This window comes from Myiozetetes cayanensis, unplaced genomic scaffold (assembly GCF_022539395.1).
Source record: "Myiozetetes cayanensis isolate MyiCay16 unplaced genomic scaffold, myiCay2020 scf2-11, whole genome shotgun sequence".
Lineage (NCBI taxonomy): Eukaryota > Metazoa > Chordata > Aves > Passeriformes > Tyrannidae > Myiozetetes > Myiozetetes cayanensis.
The window spans coordinates 11,504,548-11,527,229 of NW_026087411.1; the positions used below are offsets into that span (position 1 = coordinate 11,504,548).

Here is a 22,682-nt window from a genome sequence, read left to right on the forward strand (position 1 = left end):
CACTTCCTTAGCAAAGACTGGAGGGGAAAGAGGGATAAGGAACAGCCTGAGACAGACTTTGAAATCAACCATCTCAGCCCCTCCCAATTTATCACCTTGCCTGACTTTCCTTTGAGTTGGACTGATCAGGAATAGCTTTTTTGTTTTTTACCTTATTGTGCAGTAACGCTCCTGCCTGGACTGCCTCCTGTAAAGCTCCAGCTGAATGTGAGAACAGGTAATTTCAAAGAAGGTACACAGTATCTCATTTGAAATAGTTTTTTAATATTAAAGTCACTATACTTTAAATCAAAAATGACATGTAATAGAAGTCCAGTGTGTTTTGTTTTAAAACATACTTTGGAGAAGGGAGGCCAGGCTGTTTTTAGAGTACTTTACCTTCTTCTAAGCACAGTCAGGGTAGTGACTGTGCTGTGGTAGCAGGTGCAGCTCACAGCTCATGCAGAAGTTAAATGGTCTGTTTGAGAAGTGCTTAAACTCTGTCCACTTTTTCACCACTTACTACAGCACTGAATTTCTGAACATGGGTGAGTTTTCTCCTTTTCCCCATACCTTGAGGTAAACTTGTTAAATTGGGAATAGAAAAGCATGAGTTTGTTAGACCTGTCCTAGAGTTAGCTCCTTGCTGAAGTTCAAAGGCTGGTTTGCTAGGCTGTTCCTCCAGCTGTTGTCTTTCTGGCAGAAAACAGACCTGGTTTGCAGCTTTCGTTGCTGATTGAAGTTTATTCCGGTTATTTTCTACTCCTCCTGCTATGAACATTAAAAGGTAGCCTTAGTCTCAGCTTATGTGGTTCATTACTTGATGACTCCTCTTCAGATGTCTTTTTCGGATTTTGATCATCCACTTAACGCTTAACTTAGCAAAGTCTGCTGCCTTAAACAGAGCCAGAAAGATACCACAAAGAAGAGCAATCATGTTCCAGGGGTTTGCTGTGATAATCTGAAAGAGATGAAAAATACTAGTCCCCTCATCTGATTCATCACATATTACACCTATTAAACAACCAACAGTTAATTTTCCTAAATGAAATCAGGTGCTCCACTTTGCAGCATATTCCCTGATGCTGCAAAGGTTGCCTGTAGTGCCTTCTCTCCACATCATGGTTTTCTGATTCCTTCCAGGAGGAAGAAAACACACTCTACTAGCTGCTAAATTCCTTTTAGTCTATTTCAGAATATTGAATTATTTTTAAACTTTAGGAGTACAGTTAAACTGCTAATTTTAAAATTAGAGATTAAACTTAGTGTATTATTTAAATATTTACAAAAAGAAGCAGTCACATTCCAGAACACAAAGGTAGGAAAAGCAGCTGCTGGAAAGCTTTACCAAGATACCATTATAGTGCTAAACCAGCTATTGATCTACAGCAACTATTTTGTATTTTTTGCTCTGTTTGTTCAAGAATAGTTAAATTTATTTATAGTTTGGAATTCTCCTTACACCTCTAGACACAAGAAGGGTGTCTAGGGACTTCTAGGGTCCCTGATGAAGCAGGCAGATCTAGGCTTAGCCAGCAATGAACAGGCAGGATCCACTTTGGGGCCAGCCAGCACAGTGTCAGTAGGTCATGCCCCTCAACCAGGTCTTATACAGGCTTTCCATATTTGTTAATCTTCCTGAAAGCTGCCAGTGCTTGTGAACTGTGGCCTCCAGCATCAGGAAATGAGTACCCCCCAAACCACTGGATCAAGGGCAGCTTTCAGCTGGAAAGTGGCAAAGGTGTGAGGGATGAGAGGTCTGGGAATAAGACTGGGCTCTCAAGGCCAAGGAGGTGCCTGGGTCCAGCACAAACAGGTCAGCACAGTCTGCATTCACATGGTTTTTGGGCAGGAAAACAAGAACGCTGTGGATTTTGCTTCTGGACCTTGGTTGTCAGGCAGGATAATTTTAAATGCAAAATGTAAAATGGATTCACTGCACACTTTCGCCACTCTACATTTTTCTGGGGAGGGCAAATCTCTCTGACCTTCTCCCCTAGAACACTTGGAAAACAAGCTCTGGATGAAATGCTTACAGCACATGTACCTGCAGAGTTCTTTTTTTAAGCGCTCCAGGGATTGATTGTGGTGTAGGCACATCATGTCTGGCACATCCTACACCTCTGGCTGCAGCATATTTAGCTAATTTTTGTACATTTAAATACAGTTTTGTACATTTAAATACAGTACCAAATTTTATTCTAATAATGGATAAAAAATTAGGCTATTTTTATTATAGGTTTCTTGTTTGTCAATCAATAAAAAAAGTCACTAAATCAAAATTCATTATCCAAGCACACTTATTTAAGCAAAAAGTTCCGTGTTGAGCTGAAACTACACTTTGCTAGAACATAGGGTACATGGGCTTTTCTTAGCTATGTGTACCTCTAGCTGCAAGCAGAATGCTGAGTGTCACCAACCCAAGGGAAGGCATCAGATGGTCCTGACCTCCACAGACTATGCATTACTGGATATAAGCAAGAGCATAGCCTGAAATGTCAGAAGTAACCTCACTCTTCCTCTGCATTTCTGCTTGGAGTGAGGTAACAGAGGCAAGTACATGCACACACAAACCATGAGACAGCAATTCACATGGGGACTAGGGTGTTACTCACGTCCTGAACAGTCTGTATAAAAGGATCTTTCCACTCAAATACCACAAAAAACAGCTGGTCACTTCTTGGTTTAGTTCTCTGGTCAATATAGTTAACCACACTAGTCTGGGGAGAGGGAAATAAAAGGTGCAGGTTACTTTCTTTGCGGCACAACGAGTCTTCTGTGCAACAGAAAAGGCCTGCAAGAAGGTGAAAATAGCAGACTGTTTAAGGACTTCCAATTCAGCCTTTCTCTACCTGGAACAATGGGCTCCCAAAATAGGGATAACTCCCAAAAAAGGATAGCTTCCTCTATCTGTTTCATGTTCACATAATTTTCCTATTTCTCACTCAGTATCACACTACATACCATCTTTTAATTGCCTTTCAAGGGGGAAGGGGAAATAATTTACAAAATTCATTTACTTGGAGTAATATAACATTTGGAAAGTTCTCATGAATGAATGCTAATTTAGTTTTATTTACTAGAGAACCGCACAGTGGTGGCAGGAAGATTCCTTTTTTGACAAATCAGTGGTAGAATAAACCATCCTAGGGCATGGTACAACTGCTCAAGAGCCAGACAGTGACCTCAAGGAAAGCACAGTGATGGAGAGACTTCTCCCTTCTCCAGCCCTCAAAGGAGTGTTTACATCCTGGTGTGTGCACAAGGGAGTACTGCTGCTCGGCCTACAGTTGCTTAATTCTGAACTGGAAGAATCCAGCAGTACTGTAACTTCATTTCAGGGTTGTAAATGGGAAGATGAGACAGATGATGGGAGAACCTGCCTTTCCCATATTTTATGAACCCGTTTTTTCCAGGCAGAGGAAGGCTAGTTGGAAGTTCCCTAAACAGACTGCTATCTTCACCTGCTTACAAGCTTTTCCACTGTATGAGGGATGACCTGCTACAAAAGCCTCCCATTTACCATGGCACAGATTCATTACAAACACCTCAAGGGTTTTATTAGTCTTCTCCATAGACCCTGCCCTGACCAGAGTTTAGGCTGCAAACAAGTAGAAGCAGGAGCCAGAACAGCATGTGTGTCCATTCAGAGCACACGGGAGCTTCACCACCTGTTTTCTGGTCAAACACCTTTGCTGCAGGCTTACCCCATACTTCTAGAGCTCATTTCATTATTGCAGGGTACCAGCACCCCAACTACACTCATCCAAGAAAACTGCACACTGGGAAACAAACAGTACAAACAAAGCTAAATGAAGGCAATGGGAAGGAAGAAAATTCAGATTAATGACTACTGGGCTAGTTAGCAGGGTGACTGACTGTGCTATTTGACCTAGTATTTGTATCCATCTTTCTGGTATGCCAGCTCCCAGTTTTAGATTTGAAAGGCTAATGGACTTCCTCAGGCAATTTGAGCAGATGTTGTACTGTCAAGCAAAGCAAGTGCAATTTATGTCTGAGCTGTTTCAACTTCTGCTGTTTTATTAATGAGGATCTGATTCCTAGTTCCTAGGTTTTATTAAAAACAAATAAACAAACCCACAAAACAAAGAAAAAACTCCCAACACATCTACCCTGATGACCAGAGTCTGTAACTGCTGAACTAAGTAGATTTTATGGTCACAAAAAGCTCCTTTTTTAACCTAAGTTTGAGTCAGCCTTTTGTTTTCACTTTGAGGTACGTTAGACGTCCAAAGGAGGACTTTCAAAAATCCTATACCTGGTAAGCACCAAATGTCAAGTGATACAGAGCTGTAGGAGATGGACAGGCAGACAACTGCTGTCAGTGCTTACATGGCAGCAGCTGACTGATGCATTCTTTCCTGCCCTCCAAACTAAAGCATCAGTTTGGGACTTGCATGACTCTGGGATTTGCCTCCTGTCCTCTTCCAGTGGAGTAGCAGGGTACCCACCTCACAGTCACAGCTCTGCTCTTCCCTTAAGGCTCTGCCATGTAACTCTGAGAACTAAAGATGGGAGAACTGAAGACGCTGCTTCATTTTGCTCTCCACAAAATACTCTTTCCAAGCACACCATGGACTAAGAGAAAGTGCAGTCTCTGGAAGAGACACTTCTGGGAAGGACTGCTTTTAAAATCCTCATTTCTCAGCACTGATGAGACACTTCCTTTTCAACCAACACTGGGAGCAAAACAAACTCAAAACACAATTATTTTCCTGTCCATTAGTGTCAACAGATCAGGAATGAAAGTCAAACTCATTTCCTCTCTAGATAAGTTTGCATCTTCTACCTGCATATTTTCTAGTTTTAAATGATGTAAAGTTAAGTCACTCCATGTTTCTAAGGACACTCAACAGCTAAAAATTCCAAACCCAAACATAAAGCAGGCATAAGAATGCTACAAAGGATACAAGGCTTACGTTTACCTCTTCATCCTAACATCAGCCCCTATGGTAACCTAAACAATACCTCTTTCCAATACTAGCTATTATTTGGACAATTCTTTTGGCAATTGTTCTCTACCTTGAAATAAAGGTAGCTGTGTTAATATTTCTATGTCAGTCTCTTTGGACCCTTACCTCAGACTACAGGAGTCATCTGAGGCCTGAATTTCTGGCTTGCCTATTAGATGTTTTCCTGAGATGTGTCACTAGGCCAAACCAACAGCTGAGCACATCAAGACATTTACACTTTTACAGAACCATTCCACGTTAAGAAAGAACCTGAGTAACTGTACAGCCAAAACTGTGCAGTAGCAAGTGGCATGGTGGATGCAATTAAACAAAAACCAACCAACACCCCCACCCTGCTTCCAACTCAAATTGCTAATTGCCCCAGGAATTAGTTCTGTTGGCCAGTTATCATTTAAAACTATGGCAGTAACTAATTCTTAATAAACTACGAGATCCCAAAACATTATTTCTTCCCCCCCGCCCCTTTTTTTTTATTATTTTTTTTTTACCTCTTGTTTGAATTCAACAGTCTCACTACCATCTTCTTCTTTTGTTTTGACCAAGGACATCTTGACCCAAGTTCGAAAGCCTCCAGAAAACTTCCAGCTGGAGTATGAACTTTCACAGTCCTTCATGAACTCCTCTTTTTCTGGACTAAAGGGAAAAAGACCATTATTTTACTGATCACCCTTTGAGCACTGTAGGCAGGAGAATGTCAGACCTACAGGCACTTCAAAAAATGGTCACAGTTCCTTTTATCTCTCACCTGCTAAATTCAACATTTCTAAAACATTGCGAGTAGTGGTGTTTTCATTAATGGTAGCACATCCTTAACTGCAGAAGACTTACCTGGTGCCCTGTGACCCTGGAGTTCTGCCTGCCCTGGGGAATTGTTCTGCCTCATAGGGGAGTTTAGTTCTGCTCATCTGTCATCTCTGGGACAGAAAGGAGCAGAGCCAGGACCTCAGGAAACAACTCGTCACCATGTTAAGAAGCAAGAGACAGAAGGAAGAGCCTAGAGGCAGGGCAGGCTGCTTCACCTCATTTCTGGGATGCAAATAAACTGGTTGCCAAATAAACCAGTTGCAATGAAGACATACTTAAAATGCTTTAAAATTGACATTCAGTATATTCCTATTATTTTGGAAACACCATATCATTGCTGTAAGGCTCCCACCTGCAACAACATGGCTGTTTCCCCAGTATGCAATCACAGATATTTGTAACCTCCAGAACAGCAGGATTGCTTTGTACGGTTTTTGGTTTGATTGATTGAGGATTTTTTTTTAATAGTTGGCTTGTAAGCCATTTTAAGGCTTCTAATACCCTTCATGCTGCAAGTAAAGGGACATATCTGGTCTCCATCTCTTCTCTACCAGCTGCACAGGACACAGTGCATTAACCATGCTATTTACATGGAGATGTCTCCAAGATATTATTTATCTACTATTATTTACCTACTGTGATTTTAACCACTTTCATGTCATCCCTATGAAATAAGCCCAGTCCTGAAGCTGCTTTTCCAACAAGGTTTCATTTGAGAAGGAGGGGTAAACCACTGTGATGAGTCATGAATCATTAAAGCCCATGCTGCCTGTTTTTACTAAAGATAGATTCAGTTTGCAGAGACATGTTCAGGGTATGTTGATCCTTAAAACAAAAGAGAGGGTTTTGACCCAAACTTCCTTCTTGCTAGTGAAGAGAAAGAGAGTACTTTTCTCTGTATGGCAGATGGTGTGCATGACCAGTTCCGCTGAGAGACTGGGGTGTTTTGGTCTTTCAGGAGAAAGATGCAAAGAAGTAGAGAAGCAGAGCTAAAATAAGCAAGCTCTTGTCCCAGACAACAGTCCCATCACAAAGACTTGGGAAAATCCAGTCAGTGCTGGTTCAGGACTTTTCTTGTCTTTTTTAACTAGTTTTCAAAATCAGGGCTCATTTTCTTCCTAGAAACCAAGGTGGCCTTGCCTACAAGGCAGGAAAAGCACACGCTGATAAAGAGAATATCACACTACTGGCTCCTCTTACTGTGCCTCCTGCTCAGCCTTAATAGGTGAATACACATGCTCATAGGAAGGCAAAACCCAGCAAAGCCATTGCCCTTGTCAGGGCTTCAGGCGATGGCTCAGACATGGAATTCCATTGCACACACACAGAAAGGAGAACCTGGAAAGGAAAACTAACACTCTTTGCTACCCATCAAGATACGTGCTATTCCAGGGTTCTTTTAGCAGGTTAGGAATATCTTTACTTGTGACATGAGGTGCTTGTTTAGTGAACCCAACAGGATGGCAGTGCACCTCTCTAACTCCCGCAAGAAAGATGCGGGCAGAGCATAAGGACAAAGCCTGACTGCTCCTCACCATACAAGCCAGGGGTGCAGGGACACCTAATCCGACAACCCCCTTCAGGATGCGGGTAGAGCAGAAACTGATGGGACAGAAGAGCACTGGAGTGCTTTGCCACTCAAGAGGAACATACATAATTAACACTCTGCCAGCCAGTCATATGCCTAATGTCAGACTAAATAGAGCATCCTAGAAAAGCTTTCCAAACCAACGTGGAAAATTGAGGTAGGAAGTTATGACACAGAGCTGAACGTTACAGCCACAACTTACAGGGTAGGCAGACAGCAGTAGAACACTTTGCCCTCAACAGTAATTGTAGGTTTGAAAATGAAGGATTAATAATATCCCAGGAGAAGCTGTGGAGAAGGGATCTGAGAAGGCATCTCCTTGCATCTGCCCATAATTCAGACCACTGCTACAGAGGGGGGGGGGGAAAGGGGGAGGATGGCAGGACTAGGGCAGAGAGGCACAAGCTTTGCATAAATTATGGCAGAGGGCAAATAATGCAGCTTTAAAACCACATACAACTAAATGAGCACAAGGCAGGCAAGCGATTTTAAGCTGAAGAACAGTTCTCCAAGTAGTTTCTTTTAATTCTCTCTTCACTCCAAAGACAGACAACCTACAAAAGATGCACCTTTTTTTATTGTTGGTTGGAGGGTTTTTCCTTTTTTTTTTTTGCTGTTGTTTTTCAGGAAGTTCTTTTTTCCTATTACACTGCCCTTTAGAAGTATGGCAAGGTTCCTAGAATAATCTTCACTAGGCTCTCCCAGGACATTAATGGTGCCTCAAGACCATGCAAAAATTGCTACATCACAGCAGAGAAAGAGAACTGCAAGAGGCCACCGTCTCACTCAGGTGAACTACAAAGCCCTGGTCTCCTCTCAGCCAGTGCTCTCTGGCTGTTCAATCTACTAACAGCCACGTTGCCCAGAGCAGTCAATGTCAGACCGTGAGAGATTGTGTTTGTCCCAAATGTGGGAGTCACTGACCTAATTCTGCAGTGGATCCTTCTAACACCAGTCTCTATGGACCAACCCACGTGAGCCAGAGGTAGCTCTTAGGACACCCTACCATCAGATTCCAATGCAACAGCAAGAGCCAAAGCCACAGATGGTTCAAACCCAATTTGTGTTTACTGCTTTTTCATTTATCCAGACCAGGAAGCTCTCAGACAGCTATGGGATCTAATAAAGGGTCAGCTGGTGTGGTTCCCAATGTCCTGACACTTCCACATAATAATCTGTTTCTCTGCTTGCAGCAATCCAGATCAGAGGCATGAACATGGAGCTCTGTTTAGACCCTTTAATAATCTCTGATCTGTTCCAACTGGTATCCATAATTTCACAGGACCATGAGTTATTTTACATGCTACGCTAACAATACTTTTGTCAGTAGTACGTTCAGAGGACTTTCTTATAAAACCCATACATTATACTAATGGCAGTTCAGGAAAGGAATTTGTATTTTTAGCCACACTTTTTGGGTAATTTGCAAGGGTTTCATTATTTCCTTCCCTCCAATTAATACGGTAGAGACAGCAGCTGCCACTGCCTTAAAAAAAAACAAGAAAAGAAGCCAGCAGCAGTATCCCTCCAACTCAGAGGCTAACAACAGCACACAGTGCAGCAGTGTTCTGTGGGACCAGAACAAAACTTGAGAGCAGTGCCAGTTTCATGTAATCTGTGATCAAAACTTGAGAGCAGTGCCAGTTTCATGTAATCTGTGATCCAATTTTAACACAAGAGCTGCAGAGAATAAAACCCTCGACAGAAACAACTGGACCTTGCTTGAGTCCTCACCACTTGCTATGCCACAAAAAGCCCTTAAAGATACAAGTCTCTAGATGCCGTTTTTATTACTGCTTGTGGCTGACGCTTTCAGCAGCCCTCCTGATATAATTATTGCTATTTAAGGCACAAATGAGCTGTAGATAGTACTGTCTACACAGAAACTGGGGTGCAGATACAGCAGGCCTCTTCTCACCGGTTTCAAGGGGGTTTGGATCATGATCTGAGATGATGGAATACCCTATACATTTCACAGTCTCCCTGCCCAGCCCAACACAAGCTGTTTGCAGCCATGGTAAAAAACTGTAATGATGATATCTCACGACTTTTAGCATGCCTGATAACACTGTACATGAACTGCTGGACACAGTGCTAATACTGTGCTCTCATAACCAGTAAGTGAGACACTTTGTCAGGACAAGTAGTTGACAGAGGCCACTAACTGAAGTTTTAGAGGCTCTATGGAAGGACACACAACAGTTTCTAGAGATGTTTTAGTCCAGACTTCCCATCAACTAAATTTAGCATCTGCTGATGAAGCAGAAATCATTTCTATTTTCTCATTTACTGAAAGTTGGACAGAATGAGTGCACTCCACATATGCAGTGCAGTTTCACATGCACTTCATAGTCAGGAGAAAACAAACTTCCAACCTGCCCCGAGCCCGTCCAGTTCATGCCCCGGGACAGAAGGAACAACAAACACTATACTGAGCAAGACAAGCCATACAATTTGTACCGAGGTTTGGAGTATGCTGTAAAAGAGACACTACTGGCCTCCTGCTCACAACTGGTTCTCTTCCTGTACTTCATCTAGACATGCAGATCATTTACTACTAAGGCCTACATGCCTTTGCCAATTTTACCATTAACCTGGGCTAGTTCAAAACCAGTTTTAACTCCCATTCCTACTACTGGGCCAGCAGCACGCACACCCACAGCCTCCTTGCAGAAGTACTGTCAGTGGAAGGGGGGCACATGTGTTTTAACTTGGGAAGAAACAGCTCTTTAAAAAAATCACTTATCTGCAAGTCAATACAACGAGCACAGAAATCTGGCTTCCCAGGCCTGGGTATGCACAGACAGAGCTCATTCTGGAAAGAGCTGGGCACCCAGATGCAACACAAGAGGGGGCCTCAGGCAGTGCTGATGTCTGGCAGCATAGAAGCAGCTGAGCACCTTGCTGGAACCGGTCCCACTCAACATGTTTCCAACCGCACCACAAGCCACAAAAACTGAGCAAAAACAGCACGTAAGGAACAAGTAGCACCTTCTACATCACTACTGCTAACTGGTATTTTCTCACCCTAAAATATCAATGCCTAAAAAAAGTGGAACATTAGCATTTTATGAGGTGTTTCAGTGTAGTGACAGAAAGTACTTGGTGACTTAAAATCTCTCCTTCACTGAAGTAGAAAAGCTTTGTAAAAGGGAAATTCGGATAACTGGCCTTTGGCCACCCAGTGATGCTGCAACTGAACACTTCCAGTCTTTGCTGTATCTGAGAGCACCACTATGAGAAGTTCAAACCCCTGAGAATATGTTGCTACAATAAAATCTGTAATTTCCCTTCCCTCACCCAATTTCGTTCTGCATATGGCCTTTATCCCCCGTCCCTTTTTCACTGAGCATGTATTACCAAAGTAAAGCTTTTTATCAGATGTCAATATGACTAATATCTCTTGTCTAGCTTTTAATCTGGATCACAGAGAGAACAGAACTTAAAGCAAAACTTTAACAGTTTAGTATGAAATTTATTCTCACAAGGTGGGTAAAAGGGTGGGACTTTGAAGAAAGTTCAAGGTTAATTCCACTCTTATTAAAATTAAAAGAAGGTGATCAGTCACTCCAGTGGCACTAATGTTGAACAAATATGAAGCAGTTTTGAAAACCCCATACATGAATCATTCTGTAGAATCCTACATAAAGCCAGTAAGACAACAACATACAGTTAATCTTTCAATGAAATCACAACAAATCAATCTATGGATCTGATCTTTACAGTAACTCCTTTAAAGAAACCCAAATGGTACAGAAATATTGGTGTTCCCTGTGCACTTCCTGACACACTACCCAGGAGAGCACACTTCCTGATCACCCACAGCAGCAGACAGCAGTAAGTCAGCACAAACTTCAGACTTCCAGAAATTGCAACAAAAAATGGTTTAAGCACAGCTGAGAACAGTTTTTGCCAGTGAAAAAGTTCTCAAAGCATTTTCTAAAAAGTATGATCAGCAAACAAAGATATGAAAGAGCATCAGCATAATCCAAACATTAAAAAAAAAAAAAACAACCACCAAAAAAACCAACATAAAAGCCGGTCTGATTTTTACTAGAAAAGCCTTGCTTTCCCAAGTATTGCGGTAGCAAGTTCAATGCAGTTACAAGCTCATCCCTTTACATACCTGTTGACGAACTCTTGGAAAGAAGAAAACAGAAGGTAGTCAATGGCACTAAAATCTTGGTCTGTTTCATTTAAATGAAACTGCAAAAACACCAGTTCCTTTTTCTTCACATCACGAGGGCCTTGAACAACCAAAGCATACTTCTGTAAGCAAACAGAGATGGTGAGAGTGGCAAAGGAATCCTCATTTACTGTTCATGAATCTGTCAACTGGTACTAATATTGTATAGAAATCTAATACACACTGAGAGTTTTTTGGCTGCTACTAAGCACACATCTATTAAAATATTTGACAAGAATGCCAACTGAATCCATCTTTTTAGTTTAAAAATTAAGTCTTTACATCAAGATGTACATCAAGTCTTTACACCAAGTGTTTTTCTAAGAAACCGGCTTTAATTCTGTCATCATCCTTTGGGTTCTCATGGAATTACCAGTCAAGGCCCTGCATTCTGCAGGAGGACAATCACAACTGTTTTGAGTATTAAAGTCTTGGAACTTTGCTCTTGACATGAAACAAGTTAATGTGGAGTCAGATGTGGAGAACATCAGAGGTCTCTGCCTCAGTGCCTTTCTGTTCCACAGCAGGACTAAAGCCTATTGGATCAGCCAGCCTCTAAATGAATCTACAACACAGCATAAAATATATGTTCTTAATTTGTTAGAACATGCAAAAAGAGCATATAGGAGCAGAAATTAAATTAGACTTGCACCTAGACTATTACTTTCAAATGTACTAAGAAGCTGCTTCCCAAAAACTAATGGTGACTTGATGAGAAGCAAAATATGAGGAGGAACAAAGCTGACCAAATGGGTACCTAGATAGTTTATTTGTTCGTGTTTAGTTTCCTTAAAAACAATCTGAGCAATCACTTTATCTAAAGTATTAAATATGGTAATTTGTGGGTTTTGAGCATTTCTTTATATAGAAGCCAGATTCCCTGCATTTTTAAGGGCAACTTAAAACAATCACTCAATGCACCCGTTTTTCTGGCTCACAGTACTTCAGTGTAATGAAATGTTTGGTGGCCATTTAAGATTCTTCCAAGTGTGACAATTACAACATGTAAATCCCAGAAAACATACAAAAAGAGATTAGCTATCTTGCTTTAATGGAATAACTGCTACGGCTTGCAATCAAAGCCAGGTTTACAATATCAAGGAGGAAGCATCCCAGCTCATTTAGGAAAAGAATGAAGCAAGAGTTTTGTTGTGAAAAATTACTCATTTTATCCCATTCAAGTTTTTATGCTGCACACACCCACAAGACAGCTGATCTTCCATAACACATATACACACTGACTGAGGTCTTTTACATTTCTGAAAACAAAAGGACAGATGGCTTGGAAAAAAAACCTGGAAGAAAGGATTTTTTTTTTTAATAGTATGTAGGAAATATTTTTTACTTTCAAATACAATTACGAGCAGAAAACCCATACTGAATAAGCTTTGCTCTATTATATTATAATTACCATAGTTTGATTAGTAAAAGGATCTGTGTAGTTGATTCTCTGAGTGGTGCATTCAATGTGTCCTGGCTGACCTGGATTTATCAGAGGAGGAATGTGATCGTAGTAATGATGTTTGCAGCTAAGCAGCCGAGCCTTCCCTGGGTAAAAGGCAATACCTGTTTCAGGAGAAAAACATTAGAGAGCACTGATTTCCTTCCCAAGTACATAGATTTTCATTCTGGAATTTAATCTGACAGGATACTGAGTTATCCTCAAGATCCAGCAAAACAATCAAATTAAACCATGCACTGCAGTATTTTTCTGGAGCAGGTCAAAAGCACCAGCTGCATCAAGACAGAACCCCCACCACGCATTGAAAAAAATCAGCATTCATATTCCATTACAATAACTCATGGTTCACAGAAGCTACTAAGTTTCCCTAGTCTTACCATAAACCAGCAGCTAATACGTCAGTCCCTTTCACCCCAAATGAATCTGTAAAATAAGTTAGGAGACTACTGAAGGCAAATGGACCTGTAGTGCTTCAGTTTGTTCATGTTTTCAGATATTAGCATTTGAGAGAATCAAATTTTAATTGGAAATAATGTATGAACTATATGTGACAGATCAAAGATTGCTGGCTGATCTAATAAAACTGAAAAGATGCTCTTCAGAACATCTAATGTCTTCTCTTCACTGGATATGATGTCATGATAAAAACCAAAGGCATCAAATAAGCACTAACTGTTGCTTAGTAATAATCTTTTATTATTTATACTACTTGGGTAGGGCAGGCTACTACTTCATCTGGGTGGAAACTCCTATGTATTATAAACCTCCCATTTCAGTCCAACAACATTCATTGGAACTTCAGCCACCTCAGCTTTAGAAGGCTAGAAAAATACAAGATCCAAACCTCAAAACCCTGTTACACCACATATGCCACATTTATTATTGTAAACAAGTGTTGCTGGAAGATAATCTAGATCAACTAAAAAAAAACCCGCTATTATTTATTAGCTATAATTAACTCACACAACTGAAATGATGTGCCCATCACAATGTGAGATGTCAAACAGTCACCATGTATCAGTCTATAAATGCTTTATCCCTTTCTTCAGAGCTCCATGTTTGCAACTTGCCATCTCATCACTTTAATACAGCAATAAACTAGAGGACTACACTAATTTAGGTTCTCTGATCTAGTACGGATCCCCAACAGTACTTTTGGATTTACATGTATGTTGCTCTGCTTCTTTAAATGAAATTTTCTTCCTGTTGCTGTATAAAAAGCTCAAGTGGAAAAAATAAAAAGGGGGAAAAGCTTGAGCTTGCTTTCACTTAAGTCAAATCCATATGGTTCAAACACAAAGACCTACTCACAGAACTAAGCCTAACTGACTGTATAGAAAAACAACTACAGGAATATGGCAACAACTTTGAAACACTCTCCTTTCAGCCACAATTACTGGAGTGGTTATTTGTAAAACGTGGTAACACTTCAAACAGAAGTGTTATTGTTAAACTGGAAACTGACCAATGACTGACTGAGCTGCATTTGATACCCCAGCTCTATTTATGAATGGTTGCTGGATAATTGTAAAAAATAATGATAACAACTCACTATTCAAAAATGCTCCCATGGAGTAATTCCTCTTGCAAACTGCAACGCAGTTTCTGCTGCCATGTTGCATTTTTATGCCAACATTGTTCCCTGCAGTCACATCACATTTTCACTGCCTGTTGATGAACTCGTAAACAACGCAGGACGGAAGCGGAAAGTGGCACTGTGGTTGGTCTGAGAAATTCACCTTCTTTAATGTGAATGGCATCTCACTGTCCAGAGCAGCACTGAGCTCCTGACACACATCCTATGTGCTACCCTGTTTAAACAATACAGTTTTGGGAATATTTCCAAAAGGAATTATCTTCTTTCTCTAAAAGAGGACTCATTCTGGATCTAAAAACACTTCTTATCTATCAAATGTTGCATAACACGTCACAGTTTCTGTCGTTTGTGTTACTGGCACGAAAGCTCCCAAAATCTCCCGTACAATATCAACATTTCTGTGCAAAGTCAACACAACATAGATTAGAAAAAGAGGAAGTGAAAGACCTGGGTCAAAGTATTATGTGCAATCTGGGCCCTGGAGAATCAACACCAAAGATCTTTAACAATCCAAGAAAAATGTGCACAACAACTTAACCCATTTTGTTTGTTACCGCTCTTACCGGGCGCATCATACAAGGACACTTCCTTGTAAGTGACAGACATCACTGGGTGCTTGAGCTTCTCCCTGAAGTCACTGATGGTTTGGTAGACAAGGAACACAGCTACAGCCATGAGCAGCAGATACATAAAGAGGAGAATTACCGAAAAAACATTCTTTAAGCAGGTCTTGCTGAAACGCAAAGAAGGGGTAGTGGTACCCAGTTCACCATCTAGAACCAAACAGAATACGGATTAGGGCTTTAAAATACAGATATTTGGGCTACATTTACTCAGTTTTCCTTTAAAGATCAACCACTTGAGAGGAAAGTAAGCCTCAAACTCAGCTTGACGTAAGAAGCCAGAGCTATTGCTGGTTTTGACGATCAGTCAAACAGATGCTTCCTTCTTAAGTATGAGATATAATCATCCTAAGATTGTACCTCTTTCTCACAGATCAGAATGTGACACTCAGCTTAAGGAAGTCATGAAACAAGGTCTATTTTCAAGAACAACTCAGAAACAAAGTTTAAAGTTGATAAGAAGAAGTCTGTTGATGGCCAATCTTCGCTCCTGGAAAAAACAACTCCCTTCCCCACCTCTCAGTCTGATGTGATTCTTAGACACTCAGCATATGCATTGGCAGAATGATTTAATACTCCAGTGCTCTTGCCCAGCTCTCTGCATTGCATCTCCACCATGGTAGAAGACACTGAATATTTGTTACTCTCCAGTTCATAACTCCTTGTGCATTCTACATAAAATTTCAAAAAAGGATTCTTCTAATTACAGTTAGAAAAACTCTGAGTCAATTCTCTTACAGTCTCCTTGCCTTCAAACTTTATTCTCTGAAGATCTTCAGACTAGTCTCACTCACACACAGATACTGCTTTCCCCATACTCTGTGCATTTGCCATTTCTTTTGGAAATACTACTGAGGAAAAAACTCACGTACTCGAGTTACATATCACGCTTTGATTGTGAGTGATATATAGCTGGACACAAAAAAGGAGCATTAAAACCCAACACAGAAAAGGAGATAAGAAGCCACACTTCATGTTGACTCTTCTGTGTGGCATAATTTAATGAGTCAGGCCCTCTGAGGCCATGCCACATGCTGCTCTTCAACTCTAATGGCACGGTGCCTTTTAGTAAATCCTGCTGCACACATAACCTCTTACAGAGGTCTGTGGTCACACACATCTTGCCAAGTTACATGTTAGGAGAGGGCAGCCAAGGCTAATTAATTAAGACACTGATATGCATAAAATTGCACTATTGAAACAAGTATGTCTTGAATAGCTGCAAGACATTTATTTAGGTCATACTCCTTTCAGGTTGGCTTACCTTAATGCCTACACCTGAGCTGTAATAAGTCCTTTTAACACCCTCCAAAAGCAGGTCCAAACAGTCTTACTAAAAATGTGTTTAAAAGCACATCTGTTCAATATTGCATCTTGCTCATGTAAAGCTGGCACAGACTCTGCTTGCAACCCACTGCCACCATAGATACTGCAACTCAAGTTGGACACAACACAAAGGAAGATGACATACTAAGCTATCTCAGAGCCAGATGTGCTGGATCTTCTTTGGTGGAGCACAGTTCATGACAAAGAAATATTTTCACATCAGTCCTTGGAAAACCTCCTTGGTTTTACATCACTACTGACTCACAAAAAATTAATAATTCGGTGTTTTGTTTGTTTTCAGAAGTGCAATAAAATAACAAAACCAAAACAACCAAAAGCCACACATAGCAGTAGCTTATCAGGCAACAAGAATCAATAATTTCTGGGTCAACAGTTCTCACCTGGTAAAATAACAGAGCTGGTATCTTCATGACCTTCCATCTCTCCTTCTCTCTCATCTGTTGGGTTTTCAGATACTCGCTCCACATCTTCACTCAGCTGTGTAGTTAAAAGAGTGGTTCAATTTCCAAACATGCTCTCAACTTGCAATTGCTGGAATTTCTATGGTACAAATAAAAGAGGCTCCAACTAACCAAACACACAAAACATGCCCCCAGCCCAAGAGCATTCAATATATCTTCCACTAGTTCACCAGACAAGAGTGACATTTATGTAAACCTACAGCTAAAAATGAAGTGATTTGCACACTGCAAAAAGAGAAAGACACCACATTAAATTTAACCTGCTTCTACCCTGCTGCTTCAACAATAACACTACCTTTTCTTTCAAGATCCAAGTCATTATTTCCCTGGCAGCTCCAACCCACTTTAAACCTCCAATTAGGACAATGTCCTCTGATGTAAGCAGGAACTTTGTTCTGTCACTGAAGAACGTATTTTCAGGCATAAACAAACCACAGCACATACCAGTAAACATAGCATTAGCACTTCTTAATAAAGAGGTGTAAAAAGCACGAGACACATTTTGACAGGTGTTAAGGCAAGTCACTCAAATGCAGTCTCAGCCACATAGGTAGGTCATTATGAGACAACAGTCAAACATCCCTATATTTCTGGTACTTATTTGATTTCACTGTACAGATAATTATATATTAGTGGTTATGCAACTAATTAGTCTTACGGTGTTTCTGAAACAGCAACAGAGACCAGATGTTTTCTTGTTCAGCTATTCAGAGCTCTGGGCCCAAACTGCCAAGACACTTCCCTCAGTCAGAAGCTTGTCACATCAGACATGTATCACATGAGATCGTGAAGAAAAACAGTTTTTATACATTAGATAGATAGATAGATAGATAGATAGATAGATAGATAGATAGATAGATAGATAGATAGATAGATAGATAATCTCCTATGTGTTTTCCAAATTTCTTTTCTGGCAGGGACTGACATACAGATTATAGCAAGGCAAACTGGCACAGAAGCTTGCAGCACATCATGTGTTGCACAGTGACTGTCCAACCGTCCAACTCAGCATCACCTATCTAACTGGGTAAGGGAGAATAACTTTGTTCCTATTTCAAAGAAAATAGGGGCACAGTTAATGCAGCAGCCATACTGAATGCTATGAGCTTCACCCCCCTAACTTACTCAACAGTAACATGCATGTATCCATAAGGAAGTGCTTTTACTTCACTCAACTTTAATTCAGTATTGAAATCATCATTATATCATTACTATATCATCACTAGCACCTATTAGGAAACAGTCCACTCATTTTACATCTTCAAAGTCTGACGAAAAGTCTCCTTCACCTCGTGCTGTGCTTCTGTATTCATTTCCACCATGCAAAGCAAGATGAAAGCAGTTACCCAGTTGTTTTTAAATGCTTAGCACATAAATAAAGCATGATTTCCTGTGGCATGGTGTGAATAGGTATCTAACAGGCTAAACTCAGCTCATTTGTAGGAGACTTACCAGGGTCTAGCTGAAGACATTTTTTTCAATTATCTTCATAAAATAAGGGGAAATTAGCACATTGCTCCTTTTTGTAGAAACATGCCAGTTCTATCTGTTTACCTAACCCAAAATAAGCCATTCTGACACAAGAAGAGTACTCACTGAACCTCTTGTACTGATTAAGGTAAATTAGATAAGAAGCCAGTTCCAGTTATACTCGTGCTAATTCCTTATACTAGAGCTGATCCAAAAACTTAATGTAAGTTACCAAGTCACCACAGTTTCTCAGCTGATTCCTATACCTCTCTGACTCCTCAGGTACAGGCACCTCATTGACTGACATTATTTAGAGGACAAGTGAATTCTATTCCTGAGAGCAAAGAAATCCCAACACAAGTTTAAACAACACCACAATATGCAATATTTCCTATCCTCTCAAGAGAACCTACAGCAATCTTTTCAACAATTAGAAGAAAGCTGATCTTAGAGGTCTTTTCCAACCTAAATGATTCTGTGATAAGCTCAGAAAATGTAGACTTTCAGCATCCCTTAGAAACAAAACCAGAAACCCAAACAATATGCAACTATGTTTTCTTATCTTGGTTGACAAGGCAGACACAGTTTCATAACCTTTTCACACACAAAACTAGGGAAGGACAGCCAGTAAGCACAGCCAGTCAAAAGCAGGAGTACTAACATTGCCTCAGGCGCAGTGAGTAGGTTGATGTGTAAGATGCCTTCCCTAAAACCAACTATATTTTACCACAGATCCTGAAACCCTGAATTGACAAGAGGTGAAGCTGCATAAAGCCACTGAGGTGACCAAGAGCCTCACACTGTTCATGGCTCAGCCCCTGTGTTCAGAGAGTAGGGTACACAGCATACTCTCTCTGCAAGGCATGGCAGCACACACCTACAAACCCAACAACTCACAGACACACTCTCCTAATGACTGGGGAGCCAGCACAGCATTACTGTGTGACAGCAGATTCTGGTTTGTTCACAGCTGTCACTTGTCTTGGATTTGGGGATTCTGTCAACAATGAACCTGGAGCACACCAGCGGTGTTCAGCCTCACAGGCCAGCTCTTCCTACATTGTATTTTTGACAAAGAGGTGAAGCATAGTGCTAATGCAGAAGCGACATAAATTGCAGGGCAATTAAGCTTGCAATAGGATACAGAGATAGAATGGGATGTCAAGGGCAGAAAGGGCATGAAACAGACTTTGTTCAGCATTCCTCTGGGCTCAGCACATACAGCTAAGTGAGAAACAACTGAGGAAGCTTGCCCATGTCCCAGCAGTTCCTTTTCAGATCTGCACGCAGAAAAGTACTGGGTAAATGGAAGCTCAGAAAAGGCAATTCTAGATATTCGAGCATCCCTGCTTGGGGTAGAAGCACCAAAGACTGCTGCAGGCACTGGAGAAGGGATGGAAACACAGGTGCTGCACTTAGACACATATCACCTAGACAATCCCAAATGTATGGACCAGTGTCAGTGGTGGCTGACACACACAGCATGCATAGTTCAGTCCATACTTCAGGCATTTATGCAACTTCATTAACTCTCTCTAACTCTCCCAAGTGCCTCGCCTACGTACAAGCACACAAGTCAAGTTCATCCTGATATATCTTCCTACTAGATAAAAACCTCTTAAATAAAAGCAGAACTTGGTCTCACAGGCCTTTTGCTGGTCCGCTGATTCATCACCTTCCAATGCCTTCTAGCCTGGCATGAAAACCAGAAGCTGAAACTAAACAGACAGCACTAAAATAAATTAGAACGTATTAAAACTGAGCTCCAAAATACCCGTCACGTGCAGAGGAAGGAAAACATCCAAACTTCTTTGTATCTTGCAGGCAAAAGAAAAGTGCCCTGCTGTAACTCTCTACCGCTGCTGAACTTGGCACAGATAGCTTGTATCTCTAACAGGAGAGATAGGAAGGAGCAAGGAATTCCGGCTGCTGAGACTGTACATTGATATGCAAACCAGGCTCTGCCTCGGGGTCTTGGCAGGGTGATAAAGAGGCCTTCAGTTTCGGACGCGGGAGCTCTGGTACCAAAGGCGCTTCTCACACCCGACAGACCATCCCCTTGTTACCAAACCCCGGTTACGGAGTCCACCGGCCAGCTGTACCTACCTCATGCCCTGAACACAACCGCTGCCCATTATTCCAACTGCGTTCAGAGATGAAACCCGAGACTACGCACACCCCAAACCCCCGTTCCTTTCCCGGAGAGCGCAGGTGCCCTCCGATACCGCAGGCACCCGGCGGAGCCGCAGCCGGAGCCGAGCGAGCTCACGGCCACAGCCACGGGTGTCACCGACGGGCAAGCGGCGAGCCCTGGCCAGGGCGAGTCCGGCACCAGCGGCCAGCCAGGACAAGCCACCCCCCAGCCCTGCCCCGACCCCCTGTACCTCCTGGTAGGATGCGGACACCTCCGGCTTTAGCATGGCATCGGCGGGGGCGGCCGCCGCGGGCACCGGGCGGCACCCGGCGGCACCGCACGGGGCGTGGCAGCGACACCGCGCCAGCGACGGGATGGGACGGGATGGGACGAGACAAACCGAGGACAACCCCGCCGAGCCGCCCTGGCCGGGCAGGGCCACGCAAGCGCCGGGACCCCCCGCCCATGCCCCGGCTGCTTCCCGCCCCGCGCCGGGGCTGCTGGGAAGCGTAGTCCGGGCAGAGCCGCCGTGAGGGGCCGGGCGGGGGGCGAGCAGCGCTGCACACGCGTGAGAGGGGGGCTGTAGGGTTTGCTGGAACGTTGTCCTCTGCCAGGAGGTGTGTAGTGCTGCGCAGTAACCGGGAGATGAGTCTTTTCTACACCACGCACTAGCACAAGAAGGAGCGAGGTCGGAAAAGCAGTTTATGATAATTCTGCCAGATCTCCCCAAGCTGCACAAAATATTGCTCTTTAATAATTTTTTTTTAAATTCTTGTTTTTATTTTCTTCTGCTCGAGGTGGTTGGCAGAACACCAAAACAACAGACTCGCTGGGCAACCAGACAGAACTTCTGCAGGGCTTCTAGGATGACCCACCACCAATGCTGCGCCCACAGCAGTGGAGCACTTCGGGAAGATAAAAGCCTAAGAGCCGACTCATGACCCATCTGTCCACAAATACTTACACGGCTATTTTTTTCTTACCCAGCATGGAAGTAATTGTTAATGTTTCATCATCAAGAAAACACATGCACGTTTCTTGCGTTGAGACATGGCACGGCAGGGGATTCCCCTGCTCAGTAGATCATTTCCCTATGCCCAAGAGCCAGATCTAGTAAGTTAATAACCAAAGTTTGAAGTCCTTTGACAATAACAATCCTAATACACAGCTTCTCCTTTTAGAAAGAAAACATTCTTGTTCTTGTTAGTTATTTTGTTCAACGTTCTTGTTAGTTATTTTTCAGAAGTTTGTCGTTCAAAGGTAGACCCAAAATCACGTTTCAGACACATGCTGGCTAGTGTTCAGCACTTGTAGCCCTCCCCTGGGGTGACATTAATAAATAATTATTTTAGAATAAAAGGTAAACCTATAATGTGATTGAACCAAACCGACAAATCAGACTTTTGCATCTTTCCCAGCAGCATGGGTCTCTGTGGGAAGGCACATGGGAGATTTGCAGACAGAGCAACCAGTCAAATGCCAAAACTCTTTCTCGCACATAACCTATCTTGTGGCATGTGAAGTCATCAAATGGATGTGATGGGCAGCCAGAATGGGAAGCCCATTCTGAAGCCAAGCTATTGTTCAGGCAGTAAAGGCAAATTTCACTGCTTAAGGAGAAACACAGTAAAAACCTTGTAAACCTTCACCCTAACAAGACCAATACTCAACTTGCCACACCAGACGGCAGCCTGTGGCAGTCAGCTCCCAGACGGCCACCGCAACTTGCCTTCCCCGTGCCCTGGCTCTGCAGGCTTGGCCTGACTCTTCATATGGGGATGTGGCCCACTTGTTGTCACCCCCATACTGTGGTGACATGCCCTCAGTCCCCTGTGCTTCTCATCTTGTGCTGCTGTTGTCACCCAGAAGAGAACTATGGGAAATTGCTTTGGATTATCTACTTCAGCTCTGCTTACACCAATGTACAGAATTTCCTTTGGTCAATAGTGTTACCTTAGGCAACGTGGAACAGGTGTCCTCCAAGGCAAACATAGGGATTTTACACAAGAAGAGTTTATAAATAATCCTTAAAATAAA

The 22,682-nt window shown here is 42.1% G+C and overlaps 1 protein-coding gene across 2 annotated transcripts; it reads right to left on the reverse strand.

Moving 5' to 3' along the window:
- Positions 1 to 244: 244 nt before the first annotated feature.
- PACC1 (proton activated chloride channel 1) lies at positions 245 to 21,058 on the reverse strand. Of its 2 annotated transcripts, none has more exons than XM_050314694.1 (8): positions 20,896 to 21,058; positions 16,961 to 17,057; positions 15,174 to 15,383; positions 12,963 to 13,117; positions 11,492 to 11,634; positions 5,462 to 5,606; positions 2,595 to 2,699; positions 245 to 940 (listed from the first exon to the last, which is right to left on the reverse strand). In XM_050314694.1, exons 1-8 carry the CDS (start codon positions 20,929 to 20,931, stop codon positions 779 to 781), a joined length of 1,053 nt encoding a protein of 350 aa, XP_050170651.1. In that variant the 5' UTR covers positions 20,932 to 21,058; the 3' UTR covers positions 245 to 778. The 2 variants fall into 2 exon arrangements, with proteins under 2 accessions (XP_050170651.1, XP_050170653.1); XM_050314696.1 differs by having other exon boundaries at positions 16,961 to 17,120; positions 20,896 to 21,046.
- Between the last annotated feature and the right edge of the window lie 1,624 nt (positions 21,059 to 22,682).

Bases quoted from the DNA above. Each gene is read 5' to 3' on its own strand.
- PACC1 (XM_050314694.1), bottom strand. From the start codon at position 20,931: ATGCTAAAGCCGGAGGTGTCCGCATCCTACCAGGAG. The intron at 15,384-16,960 runs GTGAGAACTGTT...GTTTGGTTCTAG, and splicing joins CAGCTCTGTTATTTTACCAG to ATGGTGAACTGGGTACCACT. The intron at 5,607-11,491 runs GTATGTAAAGGG...TTTTCCCTTTAG, and splicing joins TTCCAAGAGTTCGTCAACAG to TCCAGAAAAAGAGGAGTTCA.